Below are 15,505 nucleotides of genomic sequence, written 5' to 3'. Positions count from 1 at the left end.
GGGAATATCTCTCCCCTCAGAAAACAAAAAGGTTATATGAAAAACAGATGAGGATTTTTATATATTTGTGTTAGAAAAAGAAAACGCGATAGAATAGTATGAGAACTGCTTTGATCAAAAGAGTACATCAGTGAATGTATTTTTCTTTCTTTCTTTTTTTAGTGCCATCTCCCCGTCCAGATAATTCTTTCCATGAAAATAATGTTTCAACCAGAGTTTCTTCACTACCATCTGAGAGCAGTTCTGGAACTAACCACTCAAAAAGACAAACAACGTTCGATCCATGGTGAGTAGTTTGGTTTTGCTCTTCTTTTTCCCAATTGTAGATTTGAGAGTTCAGATGTATTTGTCATTCTCACTGCTTGTCAGACACAGGTAGCAAAAGAAGTTGTACCTTGCTCTTCAGTTAATGTATGGTATATCTTTTCTATATACTAAGGATTTGTGGGAGTACAGGAGTACAGAAGGAAATTTTTCTTGGTCATTGCATAATGGAGTGATGATAGTTTAAAAGAGCAGTAATTATAGATTGACATAGTCCTATGTCAGAGTCTTATGTTGTGAGATGGGCAGTTTTTTTGTTTTTGTTTTTGTTTTTTTATAATTGTTTGAATGGAGCTCGTTTAGACAAGAATATATATAGAAATCTAAAAACAGTTGTTTTAAAAAGAATTAGGGGCACAATTGGGATGTGGAATTTAGCCAAGTCTTCATTGAGTCATCCTTACCTATGGCATTGCTGTTATAAGGCTGAGAGAGTTCTGGAAATGACAGTGATTAATTGGCTACATTATTCTGCTCCTGCTACCCCTAATGATAGTGTTGTCATGACACTTCTCCTTCATGCATCACATCTAACTTTTAGCCTAAGTTGTTAACTGAAGCTTGACTCATCTTGAATATTTTTTCTTGAATAAGATCCTAATTTATTTGCCATATTGTGTATATTTGAGAGAAATGCACAGTTTGATAACTGTTACAGAAACATAATTTAGAAAGAGTGATTTGCTATTCCTAAATTATCACTTTTCCTAAGCACAGTTTTTCTCTCCTTAACAGTAGTACTTTAAATTTCTTTTGAGGAGAAGTATTTGTATGGCTTTCACATTTCTTCAGTGGAAAAATCAGGCTCATACTATGTCTGATTTTGAAGAAATAAGTAGATCTTGTAGTTTAATACCCAGAGATGTTATTCTGACCATCTCAGCTCTCTAAAACCAAGTTAAGTACTGGGAGATGAGCCAAGTCTCAGAACAAGAAAAATAGAGTTAATGCAGTCAAATTCATAATCTTTACTAATAGGATAACACCTCCACCCTCACTCAGAGCCTGTTGATTCTTCCTTTGTACACAGTTCTAACAGTTAGTACTGAGGTTGTCAGGGCAGGAAATAATCCCAGCTGACAGTACAATGAACAGAGGGAGAAAGAAATGGAGGAAAGATGGATATTTCTGTCCTTTCTCCGGCCCCAGTGGAAAAATCATTTCTAGCCCTTATGGTTTCATACATATAAAAGAAATCTGTGTAGAGTTTATGTTTATAAGATAGGCTGCTTTTACTTTGCTTTAAAAAGTAAATTGTGTAAATGAGTATGAATGCTGAATTGTTATATGGATATTTCTTTTAGTCTCCAGTATCTTAAAGCAGCTGGAAGTAAAGACCTAAAATTGTGGAATTGTAACCCATAGTCTTCTGTTCTGCAACTAATTATTGCAATGTTCTTTGAAATTTATTGCTTTTTTTGTATATATGTTTTTCACAAAAAAAGAAAAGAGAAAGTACACTTTATAAATTAAAAAAAAATAACTTATAAGATGTAAAATTGCCAAAGATATTATTGACTGAAATTATAAACAAGACGTTCAAAATGGATTTAGGTAAACTTGTACTAGATTCATAAATTATTTAGAAAAGAAAAAAGGTAAATTGTATAAACACATTTAGAAAGACTGCTTTCAAAATTGGGTTAAGGAATTTGTACTTAAATGCTAAGCCAAATTAGTTCGAAAACCCAGGAGTTAAAATAAGTAAAGAATTGCTGTAAATCATTTGCCTAATCCCAGTCTTTTTCTCCTAAAGTTATGAATAGATTTGTATCCATTACTGATTTGAAACCATAACTCATAGAATTATTCAGACTTTCTTTTCTCAGACATTAGCTGTGTACTTAGCTTATACTGCCAGAGGAGGGGAGGGGGCAGGGAGAATGTCACAAAGTAATACCCCTCACCTCTTCAGCTCCTCTTCCATGCTGCACCCAGAGGGATTATACTAAAAGCCACAAAATCTCACTGTGATACCTCCTCACTGTCCTGTCAAATCCGTGGGTCTCCCGCCATAAGTCTGTGAGCAGATTTACATCAGGCTCCTTGTTTTATTTTTCTCTCAACATTAAACACAGGGTCTGGCACAAAAAAAGTACTCAGTAAATGTTGGGTAGCTTTAATTAAGTCAGTTTTAATTCCTTTTATTTAGGTAAATCTTTTAAGTTCTCTTCTTTTCTCTTGACCCCTTTTTGGGAATAGCTGTTATATTAGATAACATTTGAGTTCCATAACTGTGCTCCCTGTACCATACTGCCCCCTGCCACCCCAACCCCTCCAAAACAATACTGTTTTTCTCAGAGCTGCTGCTTTGGATAATGTGCCAGCATAACTGCATGGATGGTCCTTCTCAAAGCCTCTATCCCTGAGATTAATGTGAGTCACCCACTTATCCTTCCCCTGTGCTGCTCCTCATAGACCCATCTGCTGCCTGTACAGTTAGCTCAGTACACAGCTGTTGACTATGCCAAGTGGAATCGCAGGGTCCAGAATACACAAATGAGGTAAATTACTGTGTACACTCTTATCCATTTGGCTCAGTAGAGGTTGTAAATGTTCAAGTCTCTTCAATTCTTATGCCCAACAGTCTTCATTCCTATGTATAACACACAGCTTTCCCAGTGCGTGTGTCCCAGGTAGCTTCTCTCTCTCTTCGTCTTTCTCTAAGATTCTCTCTCTCAGACTATCCCTTTGAGGATTTGGTGGCTTGGCAAAAAGCACTTTTACTATTCACCCTGTATATTGTTAGACTTTCATTCTAATTGGTACAAACTTCTGTTAATCTGAATATTCTGCTGTGCTTCTAGGTTATATATAGATACCAGAGGAAGGGCATAGGCTATATTATAAGCATATAATTCTTAAACTTCTAGAAGTTATGGAATTTTCAAAATAGTATTGCTGTCTGGACTAGACACTTTCTGAGGCTGCTTTCAATCCTAATGTGTGCCTTTATGATTCCAGTGAACTATAGTGTTATACCGTGTGGCCTGGAATTTAGTTTAGGGCAGTCTGTTTTAAGGCTCCATGCAAGTGGATTTCCTTTCCTTAATCCCAAGTATTTTTCATAAGAAACTTACCAGTCAAATTCCCAGGACCTTGACTCAGTCTGTCATTGAGATGAGAGTGCTATTCCCAGCAGTACACCACCACATTTAAAGAATTTTTAACTTTTCATCATTCCGTCATATTGGAGTTTTCTATCTTTCAAAATTGTACATGCACCATCATTCTGAGTTCCAATACCAGTTATTGTACTGGTTGTAATATATTATAAGACTTTTGCCTCAGAGCTTGGAACTCTCTCTGTGATGTTTAAAATTTGCAGTTTCTCATGAGTTTTTGGGCCTACAATACATATTTTACTACCTTGGAATTCCCATTAACTTTTTTTTTTTTCTGGTACCAATAAGTCTTTTTATTTATGCATTCTATTATCCCAGGGGAAAAGGTTAGCAGGTGTTACAAAATGATAGCAGAAGGGAAAAGAAGTACTCAGTATAAAATCAACCATCAAATAAATATACCCCAGTGACAGCGTCACCAAAGCCTAAGGGGGTTCAGTCTCCTGCAGTTCAGGAATAAGGGAAAGGGATTAGGGAAAGAAGAGCTAGGTACACGCTTTTCTACCCTCACTTGTTTCCCATAAATTCAAGATTCTACACAAAGCTTTAGTTTCTAGCAGTAAAAAAAAAGAGTTACATTCTTGCATATTCAATTAAACAATTTTGTGACCACTTTGACATAAGTTTCTTGTCCCTGCATAAAAGTTCCTGAGTGGCTTGGGTGTGCATTCATCTTCCCTTTCTTGATCTCTTACCTCCACTTTCTACATGTAACAACACCACCACCACCACCCCACCCCTAATGCCATTGTTTCTGTCTATCCTAGGATTGATGATTGAGTAGCTTTGGTCAAGCCAAATGCAACAATGTTAATCTTTTGGCATGTATCACCTCAAGGAATGGTCTTAATTCAGAAGGCTGGGAATGAAGGATGGAGCATTCCTATATTCTCCAGGGTTTTTTTGCACAAATCATTGAAGAATTGTAGAGATACTCCCCCAAATTAAATGTATATGAGGGGGTGGAAAGGGAAAACTGGAGAGAGAGGCTTAGTTCAAAATAGGAAATAGCAGAAGGGGAACACAAAAGAAAGGATGGTTCAAGATCCCCAGTTCATGAGGGGCCCCCAAGCATATGTTTCAGACCCTTTTGCCTGGTGCAGAATCTTCTGTCAAAGATACTTTCGCTATTTTTCTTTCAACACAAAAAAGAAGTTTGTAAATAAATGAACAACAAAAAACTACAGAGAAAGATCAATACATTATGTTTACACAAACTAGGCCACCTAGCAATCGCCAAATCGAAGACTCATGAAATTCTACAAAGCCCAGACAAATACAGTAACTAGAAGGGGGCAACATTTTGGGGGAGACAAGAACACAGAGATACACATCATCCAGTGTGTTCTATTGCATTTGCCCCATTTAAGCACAGGTAGGTTTGCAGTGATCCCACAGCATATAAACAAAGCTCCCTTTAGCTACCACGACACTACTGCAGCAGCTACATTGGCTCTGGGCACCACAAAAAAAGCCTTCTCTTATGATCTTTCTGGAAGCCAAGAAGGAAAAGTTCAGGATTTTGAAAAGGTAAGGATTCTGGTCTTTGCTTCATATATCCATTTTTGGACACACAGTGCCTCCCATTGCACATGGCAGGCCTAGCCTAATCCAGTGATGAATGGATCTGGTGTGCCAAGCAAGTCCCGTACCCTAGAATTAAATGGTTGGGAACAGGAATCCCTTATTTCATATATAGATAACTCTCACCTAACCTTGGCTTCCTTTCTTGACCTTTACCTTGGCCCACACTCTCTTAACCTCTCTGTACCACACCTTCCTGTTGAGAGTAATTTCCAATCTTCCTGTAGAGGGAAATCAAGTCATAGTGTGACTACTAAAAACCTAGTCTCCCATGAAACACTTTCAAGATGTAGAGATTTCAAGAAGACACTATGACAGAAAAGTGAGCTCTAATTGGCAAAAATGAGGTAGTTTGAATAATTTTCCTTTGTGTTGATAAAGCAACAGCCACAAAAAAGTATTCCTGCTGTGCAAACCTGGAGCTGCTACTGACTTATTCCTGAGATTTGCTCATGTATCTGAGAACGCAGTGCAGGAATGAGGGCCTTAAATTAAAATACACAAAAATACAAAACCAGAATATTTATATTAAGAAAAAAAGTTAAAATACACAAGATGTGTAATTCACACACAGGTAGTGTGGTTGGCATCCTGGAGCAAGTGGAACCCAAGGTGCAGTTATCCAAGGGAGCAGATAAATAAAATCATATTATCCCAGAATGGGGTAGGAGTAAACTTAGGAACATTGGGTCTGCAGCTATCTCCCCAACCACCCCTTTTGTCTATCATAACAACCCACTGCTTGGGACAGTTCCCAGCACCCTATCCCAAAAGGGGTTTTGAGGAGACAAAATATGGAAAAACTGTGCCCTACCTCTAAGGAGTTTCCATCCACAGAATATAATGGATCCTGGGTTGGGTTCATCAATCTGCTCTCATAATAAAACTTTTTACTCTAGCATGAGTTATTTTTATAAATCCTTCTTTCAAAGGTAAACAACTTCCCTATCCAGGCTACTGTCAGAAAACTAGAGATTCTTAGGGGTATTTCATGCGGGCTCTAGGGGTATTTCTCCTGAAAGCCCTCACTTACATTTGGATAGAGCATGGTTGTAGTTCTTTTGCCTCACCCCTTTCCCCACCAAGATGGAAAAAGGGGTGATGCTGTGGACTCTGGCCTGAGATCCATGGCAGTGCTAACTGCCTCCTACCCACCCCATCCCACTTTCTCCACTCTGCTGATTAATGCCTGCTCCTTGGAGCTTCCTTATTGCAAAAGGATTGTCCCCACTCATTGTGGTTCAATTCTGGGTCTCTGGAAGCAGGGCAGCATTTGTGGACTCCCTCTTCTTCCTCCTGAAAGGAGGAGGGCTTTCCCTGTAAGCTGGTTGCCTGCTGAGTTTGCAGTGGACTTGAGTCTACCATATGGCTGATGATGTGACAGAAGTGGCACTTCTTGTGCTAGGGTAGTACCTTGCATTCTTTGGCTTGATGGTTGAGACTTCCACAGTTGCAGCACCTGTCTCCTTTTGATCTACACTTCTACATGTTCTTCCCTTTTGGCCACCTCACTCCCAATACAGAACACCCCACCAGATCCAATGGCACACACAGATTCCAGGACCAGGATAGACTTCTTAAAGGTGAACTACACTGTCTTGCCCGCCTTCAGACTCCAGAAGCCCTTCATGTGTAGCTTACGCTAATGCACAAAAATATCCACTGGGAGGTGGATCATGACCCCAGTGTGTATAGTCATGGACAGGAAGCTGAACCCAGTGCACACATTGAATCCCTTACGAATGCTGGCACTGTGCAGTAACTGCAGCTCCTCAGGCTTGGGGGGAGGGGGGGTGTTGTCACCTGAGTCCATAGCCCCAGGCCCTTGGCCAAGGGGCTGCTGGCCCTCCGGAGAAGTCCAGAGGCCTCCCATTAACTTTCAGGCTAAGCCCATAAGAATAAATTATCACTATTCCCTTAAGCAGTCACAGTTTTTACTTCCTGCTTTTGTCTTTTTGTTTTGTAAATTTTTTGCCTTGTTCTTGATCTTGAGCTCTCGGATTTTTTAATTTTCTGTGGTTTGTAACACCTTTTATTATATGTGTAGTGCATGTATGTTGAAAATTATCTAAAGAATCTATAAATCAGAAACTGCTACCCAGAAATACCACTTAAATTTTTTTCTTTTTTTTTTTAAATGCATGTGTATGTATACATATATACCTTTTTTATATAGTTGGGCTATGTAAAGGATATAGGAAGTTTTTTTTTTTAATTAGAGAAATTATAGGTTCACAGAAAAATCATGTAAAAAACACAGCATTCCCATTACTCCCCTATTGTTTGCACTTTGCATTAGTGTAGTACCTCTGTTACAATTGATGAAGGAATATTAAAATTGTACCATTAACTATAGTCCATTGTTTACTCTAGGTTCACTGTTTTGTACAGTCCTATGTTTTATCCTTTAATTTTTATTCTAGTAACATATAAATGACCTGAAACTTCCGCTATTAACCACATTCACATATATAATTCAGTGCCGTTAATTATACTCACAATATTGTTACCGTCACCACCATCCATTTGTAAAACTTTACAGTCAACCTGAATAGAAATTCTGTACTAATTAACCATTATCTCTCCATTCCCTACCTACCCCCAACCCAACCCTGATAACCTATATTCTAGGTTCTAACTCTATGAATTTGTTTATAATTATTTCATATTAGTAATATCATGTAATATATGTCCTTTTGTGTCTTCAGGGTTCATCCATATTGCCTCATCTATCAGGACGTCATTCCTTTTTATGATTGAATAATATTCCATTGTATGCATTTATATTTTGTTTATCCATTCATCAGTTGATAGACACTTGGGTTGTTTCCATCTTTTGGCAATTGTGAATAATGCCACCTTGAGCATTGCTGTGCAAATATTTGTTCAAGTTCCTGCTTTCAATTTTTTTTGGATATATACCTTATATATAGGGATTGCTGGATCATATGGTAATTCTATACTTAGTTTTCTGAGGAACTACCAAACTGTCTTCCACAGCAGCTGCACCATTTTGCATTTCCACCAGTGATGAATGAGTGTTCCTATTTCTCCACATCCTCTTCACACTTTTAATTATCTGTATTTTAAATAGTAGCTATTCTGATGGGTGTGAAATGGTATCTCATTGTGGTTTTGATTGGTATTTCCCTAATAACTAGTGATGTTGATGATCTTTTCATGTGCTTTTTATCCATTTGTATATTGCTGAGTTATAGGATTTCTTTTATATATTCTGGATATTAAGCCCTTATTAGATATGTGGTTTCCAAATATTTTCTCCCATTAAGTTGTCTTGTCACTTTCATGATAAAGTCCTTTGCACAGAAGCTTTTAATTTTGATGAAGTCCCCTTTATCTGTTTATTTTTTCTGTTGCTTGTGCTTTGGGTGTAAAGAAACTATTGCCTAACACAAGATTTTCTACTTTTTCTTCTAGGAGTTTTATAGTCCTAGTTCTTACATTTAGGTCTTCATTTTTTGCATGTGGCTATCCTATTCTCTCACACCATTTCTTTCTCAATTGGGTGGACTTGGCAGCTTTGTCAGAAATCAATTGGGTATAGATGTGAGGGTCTGTTTCTGAACTTTCAGTTTGATTCCATTGATCCATATATCTGTCCTTCTGCTAGTACCATATCGTTTTGACCACTGTAGCTTTGTAATAACCTTTAAGTCAGGAATTGTAAGTCCTCCAACTTTCTTCTTCTTTTTCAAGATGTTTTTGGCTATTTGGGGCCTCTTACCCTTCCAAATAAATTTGATGATTGGCTTTTCCATTTCTACAAAGAAGAAGGCTGTTAGAATTTTGTTTGGAATTGCATTGAATCTGTAAATCATCTTGGGTAAAAATGACATTTTAACAATATTTAGTCTCCCGATCCATAAACATGGAATGCCCTTCCATTTATCTAGATCTTTGATTTCTTTTAGCAAACTTTTGTAGCTTTCCATGTATAGCTCCTTTACACCCTGCATTAAATTTATTCCTGGATATTTGATTCTTTTAGTTGCTATTGTTAATTGAATTTTTTCTTAATTTCTTCCTCAGATAGCTCCTTATTAGTATATAGAAGCACTGCTGATGTTTGAGTGATGATCTTGTACCCCATTTCTTTGCTGAATTTATTTATTAGTTCTAGTAGCTTTGGTGTAGTTTTTTTCACAACTTTTTCTATGTAGGATCATGTCATCTGTAAATAGTGAATGTTTTACTTCTTCCTTTCCAATTTGGATTCCTTTATTTCTTTTTCTCACCTACTGCTCTGGCTAGAACTTCCAGTACAATATGAATAACAATGGTGACAGTAGGCATCCTTGTCTTGTTCCAGGTCTTAAAGGGTGTGCTGGTTTGAAAGGATTTATGTACTCTTAAAAAAGCCATATTTTAATCCTAATCGGTTTTGTGAGAGCAACAGTTTCTTCTAATCCCTATTCAGTACTATAGGTTGGAAACGTGATTAGGTTATCTCCACGGAGATATGGCTCAATCCATTGTGGGTATTAAACTTGATTAGGTGGAGATGTGCCTCCACCCATTCTATGTGGGTCTTGATTAGTTTACTGGAATCCTATAAAAGAGGAGACATTTCAGAGAGTCCCTTTTGAGAACAAGGAGAGAGATGCAGAACCACGACAGAGGGACGAGAGAACCACAGAGTCCACCAGCCAGTGACCTTTGGAGATGAAGAAGGAAAACACCTCCCAGGGAGCTTCATGAGGCAAGAGGCCTGGAGAGAAGGTTAGCAAGCCACCATGTTTGCATTGTGCCTTTCCAGCTGAGAGAGAAATGCTGAACATCATTAGCCTTCTTGAGCCAAGGTATCTTTCCCTGGATGCCTTAGATTGAACATTTCTATAGACTTGTTTTAATTTGGACAATTTCACAGCCTTAGAACTATAAACTAGCAACTTATTAAATTCCCCTTTTTAAAAATCGTTCCGTTTCTGGTATATTGCATTCTGGCAGCTAGCAAACTAGAACAGAAAGAAAGCTTTGTCACAATTAATGTTAGTTTTCATATATGTCCTTTATCATGTTGGGGAAGTTTCCTTCTAGTCCTAATTTTATGCTTTTATCAAGAAAGGATTCTGGATTTTGTCTAATATCTTTTCCGAGTCACTTGAGATGATCATGTGTTTATTTCCCTTTGTTTTCTTAATGTGGTGTATTATATTAATTTATTTTCTGATGTTGAACTACCCTTGTATACTTGGGATAAACCCACTTGATCATGATATATAATTCTTTTCATGTACAGTTGGATTTTATTTGCCAATATTTTGTTGAGGATTATTGCATCTATATTCATGAGAGAAATTGGTCTGTAATTTTTTTTTTCCTTATATCTTTATCTGGCTTTGGTATGAGGTGATGTTGACCTCATAGAATGAATTAGGTAGTGTTCTCTCTGGTTTAATTTTTTGGAATTGTTTGAGCAGGAATGGTTTTAATTCTTAGAATGATTGTTAGAATTCACCAGTGATACCGTCTGTCTGGTCCTGGATTTTTCTTTGTTGGGAACTTTTTGATGACTGATTTAATCTCTTGTAATTGGTCTACTGAGATCTATTTCTTCTAGAATCAATGAAGGTTTTTTTCATGTGTGTCTATCAGTGTAGCTGAGATTTTGTCAATTTTGTTGATCTTTTTGAAGAACCAACTTTTGACTTTGTTAATGCTTTCTTTTTTTGCCTTATTCTCAATTTCTTTTATTTCTTCTCTAATCTTTCTTGTTTATTTCCTTCTGCTTGCATTCGGTTTAGTTTGCTGTTCTTTTTCTAGTTTCTCCTGGCGTGGTTAGGTCTTTGATTTTCGCTTGCTCTTCTTTTTTAACATAAGCATTTATGGCTATAAAATTTCCTTCTCAGTTTTGCCTTTGCTGTATCCCATAATTTTTTATATGTTGTATTTTCATTCTCATTCATCTCAAGGTATTTACTGATTTGCCTTATAAATTCTTCTTTGACCCACTGATTGTTTAAGAGTGTGTTATTTAAATTCCATATATTTGTGGATTTTCCGGGAAATATCCTGAAATTTGTTTTCCAGGAAAATTTGTGGATTTTACAAGAATTGTGGATTCTTGTAAACAATCAATCTCTATTATTGATTTCCATATTCATTTCATTATGGTCAGAGAAGATGCTTTGTATAATTTCAATCGTTTTAAAATTCTTGAGAGTTGTTTTGTGACCCAACATGTGGTCTGTCCTGGAGAACAATCCATGTTCACTTTTTGGGGTGCGGTATGCCGTATCTGTCTGTTAGGTCTAGTTCATTTATCATAATATTCAAGTTCTCTGTTTCCTTGTTGATCTTCTTTCTAGATGAGACAGATGAGAGTGGTGTATTGAAGTCTCCAAATATTATTGTTGAGGTGTCTTTTTCTCCCTTCAGTTTTTCCAGTGTTTGCCTCATATGTTTTGTGGCATTGTGATTTGGTACATAAATATTTATGATTATTATTTCTTCATGGAAGATTGACCATTTTATTAATATATAGTGTGCTTCTTTGTCTCTTATAACATCCTTTGACTAAAAGTCTATTTTTTCTGATATTTAATACAGCTACCCCAGCTCTTTTTTGGTTACTGTTTGCATAGTATATCTTTTTCCATCCTTTTACTTCCAACTTATTTGTGTCTTTTTGTCTTAGGCGAATCTCTTATAAACAACATACAGTTGGATCATGCTTTTTTATCCATTCTTCCAATCTGTGTTTTGATTGGGGGTTTAATTCATTTTCATTCAGTGAAAGGCAGTTCTTACTTCAGCCGTTTTGGGTTTTATATGTCTTACCTTTTTTTCTCTCTCTTTTTCCTTTATTGCAACCTCCTTTTCTGATAATTGATCCTTTATGGTATATATGTCTGATCCCTTTGTCATTTCTGTTTCTGTATATTTTAAAAATACTTTCTTGTCAAGCTCGTCTTTTGCTTTCACCTACCCTTGCTCAATCTGATGCCATCTGCCCTGTTTTGAGACTGAGGCTAAGAATATGAAGCAGAGAATCAGGACATAGATTGAGGCAAATCCTGGGGCGTGTTGGTTTCCAGCTACAGTCTCTGAAATTGGAGGATGTGAGGGGAAGAAGGGGCTTGAATGAGAGAGATAAATGTGGTGCTCTAGAAATGTTGAAGATAAATTCAGGCCATAAAATAAAAGATTTACTAAGATACATGTCATTTCCTTGCCCTTTTTTTGTTATTGTGGTGGCTTCCTGATATGGAGATAATGGAGGAGCTTTCAGTAAGGTTGACCATAGGTATGTGGTTTCAGAGGAGTTTGAAACTCTAATATGAAGATACGTGGACTCAATTCAACAAAATCTTTTCTGCAAGACATCTCGCCACAATGGAATTGAGGGGCTAAGGAATTTTATTCTTGGAGATGAAGGGAAAAGATACCTAGGTCTTGGAGATAATTACTTGAAATATGCTGGGGAGGAATAAAATTGAAGGTTATTTTTCTTAGAAAATATCATTTGTGAGATTTATCTGACCAAGAGTTTGAAGACTTATTTAATAAGGTAGTCCTTGCTTTGCCTGGTTCCTGTATGTATGAATATCAATTACTAGAGTTAAGTTGAATAACACCAGTCTGCTAAAAACGGTCAAAATTTCATTTACCACAGTGCTATGAATAGTTACATAAAGTGTAAACTTTGCTGCTAACTCTTTTGTCCATCAGTCATTCTGCAAATAACAAATGTGCCTCATGATCGATGACAAATCATGATAATTTCTTCAAAGTTTGCTTTGGTCACTAAGCATCTGTTACCCAGTTCACAAAGTTTGTAGTCTCATAGCTACGTTGTCTCCCAGTGATAAACCCATGTGACATTTTACAGAAATGGATAATAGAAAGAAGGAATTGGTCAACAAAGATGATAGGGCAGTGAAGAAATAAGTGATAATGCTGGAAGTGAAATTGTATGTGATTAGAAGATTTGAAAATGGGTAACAGCAAAACCAAGATACTAGGCCTGCATAAAAGTATAGTACAAACCATATTGAAAAAGTCCAATGAATATAAAAAACAAGGTACAGTAGCTTTAACATCTTCTAGCATAAATTGCACTAGGAACAGGAAGCTTCTTATAGTTGAAATGGAGCTTTTACTTCAATTTTGGTTTGAAAACTGTAGTAAAAAACAAATCCCAATCAGTTTGACTAGTATTCAGGCCAAAGTGTTGAAGTTAGTTGCTACATTGAAAGAAAATATTTTATTATAAGGAGACTGAAAAAGAACATTTTACTGTCAGTAGAAGCTGGTTTCATCATTTCAGAAGTCAGCATGAATTGATTAATATTAAGCTATCTGTTGAGACTGTTGGTTCAGATAAAGATACTATGGTGAAGTTCACCCCCAGATTCCAGGAATTACCAGCGGCCCTTGTTTTGCACAGTAGTGCAGGACAGTACTATACAAAATTTTTTTGCAAGATTCAAATGGAATGGAAATGGAATTAGAGAAGAAATGACTGACCTTGGGAATGTTGACACTGCTTCTGTTCAAGAGACCTTAGATATGCAGCGAGGGAACTTGTTGAAGGTGACTTACAGACATAAGTGAGGAAAGTGGCTGTGATGCAAAGGATGAAGATGACTCAGAGGAAGTGATTCTTGCCAGAATCTTCATATTAAAGGAACTCTTGAAGACATTTCATGACATTGAAAGTACAAAGGATAAAATTTTAGAGGCTTATCCAAACTTAGGAGTATGACAGTTTGCCACGTCATAAAAAAGATGGTAGCTCCATATTGTAAGTTGTATAATAAGAGGGCAAGCACTGTTAAAACTACTCCTGATAAATTTTTTGCAAAGAAATAAAATTTTAATTCTCAAAAAAACCTTTCTTTGTGGTTAGCCTGCGGTTTGTATTACACAGCCTCCATCTATAATCTGCTAATTTGAAAAGATAAGAATTTAGCTTCGATTACATACATGTTCTCTTATTCCATATCCCTCTGTTTACCCCCTTTATGTTTTTTTCTCCCATATTATCTCTGTATATTTTGCATGGCCATTATCAGGAAATACGCCTTTTTCTTGTTCAATTGTATTCTCACTTATAGGAATTAAAAGCTAGAGTTACAAATTGATGCTACAATTTTGTATTTACCCTTTTAGTTACTCCTATTAAAGATGATCATTTCTTTACATTACTCCAAGCCATTCCCTCCTATTTTTTCCTTTCAACCTGCAGAATTCCCTTTAGTAAATCTTATAGGGCAGGTCTTTTTTTTTTATGTACTCTTTCAGTTTCTGTGTGTCTGAATTTTTAAACTCTCTATGACTTTTGAAGGACAGTTTTGTAGGATGAAGAATTTGGGGCTAGCAATTTTTCTGTTTCAGTACCTTAAATATATCATGCCGGTGCCTTCTCGCCTTCATGGTTTCCAATGAGAAATTGTTAGATTTATTGAAGATCCCTTTTATGTGACAAATCACTTTTCTCTTGCTGCTTTCAGGATTCTCTCTTTATATTTGTCATTTGACATTTTGATTAGTATGTGTCTCAGAGTAGGTCTATTAGAATTTATTCATTTGGAGTACATTGAACTGCTGGGACATGTGTATTTATGTCTTTCATGAGAGTTGGGAAATTTTCGTTATTTCCTCTAATATTCTTTCTGCCCCTTTTCCCTTCTCTTTTGGGAACACCCAAGATGCATATGATTGTTTGTGTACTTCATGCTCTCACTCAAATCCCTGAGACATTGAGACATTACTCAATTTTTTCTGTTCTTTTCTCTATCTGCTCTTCTGACTGTATGACATTGGTTGTCCTGTCTTCTAGTTAGCTGATTCTTTCTTCTGCCTGTTCAAATCTGCTGTTGTGTGCCTCTAGTGTACTTTTAACCTCCATTATCATGCCTTGCAGCCCCATTATTTTATATTTTCAAGTACTTCTTTATAGTTGTTCTTCTTAATATCCTTTAGCTCTATGGCCATATTACCCTTCATCTCCTTGAATTGATTTAGGAGATTTATTTGAACTTCTTTGATTAGTTGTTCCAAATTCTGTCTTTCCTGAAGTTTTAATTTGTTCCCATGACTGAGCCATATATTCCTGTTTCTTAGTATGGCTTGTGCTTTTTTTGCTGATGTCTTGGCATTTCATTATCTTGATAAGTTAAATCTAAAGGTTCATCTCTCCCTTTTGTCTAGGGTTTTACTTTTGTTTGGCTTTGTGTTAAGACTCTTCTTTGATGCCTGGTCCAGTTTATTCTAGACCTTTAGATTAGCCCGTGTCTACTCAGATTTTTTCAGCTCTTCTGATTCTTGCCCTTTTTATGCTGTACAGTTTTTAAGATTGCATTTTTGTTGGCAGTTGTTCCACCTCCAAGACAGAGCTTCGTTTTCTGTATTCCTTCTCCAGGAATCTTGATCTATTCTGTTTGTTTTTGTACAGAATTTTCTCCCCAGCTCCTGTGATTTGTTTAAATTCTGTCCTTCACAAAGTA

General features: G+C 36.6%; 1 protein-coding gene and 1 pseudogene across 6 annotated transcripts in view; one reads left to right on the top strand and one right to left on the bottom strand.

Annotated features, from left to right (window-relative positions):
• Positions 1-15,505, top strand: part of CDKL5 (cyclin dependent kinase like 5) — a 259,957-nt gene that overhangs the window by 228,618 nt on the left and 15,834 nt on the right. For all 6 annotated transcript variants that reach the window (XM_077145674.1, XM_077145678.1, XM_077145675.1 and 3 more), the window contains exon 15: positions 163-286. In XM_077145674.1, the coding sequence (XP_077001789.1) occupies positions 163-286 (124 nt within the window). The remainder of the gene's footprint in view (positions 1-162; positions 287-15,505) is intronic.
• Positions 6,275-6,906, bottom strand: LOC143671041 (protein lin-28 homolog A pseudogene; annotated as a pseudogene).

This window comes from Tamandua tetradactyla, chromosome X, assembly GCF_023851605.1.
Source record: "Tamandua tetradactyla isolate mTamTet1 chromosome X, mTamTet1.pri, whole genome shotgun sequence".
Classification (NCBI taxonomy): Eukaryota; Metazoa; Chordata; class Mammalia; order Pilosa; family Myrmecophagidae; genus Tamandua; species Tamandua tetradactyla.
The sequence above is the reverse complement of the archived record's forward strand: the minus strand, read 5'-3'. Positions and strand labels throughout refer to the sequence as shown.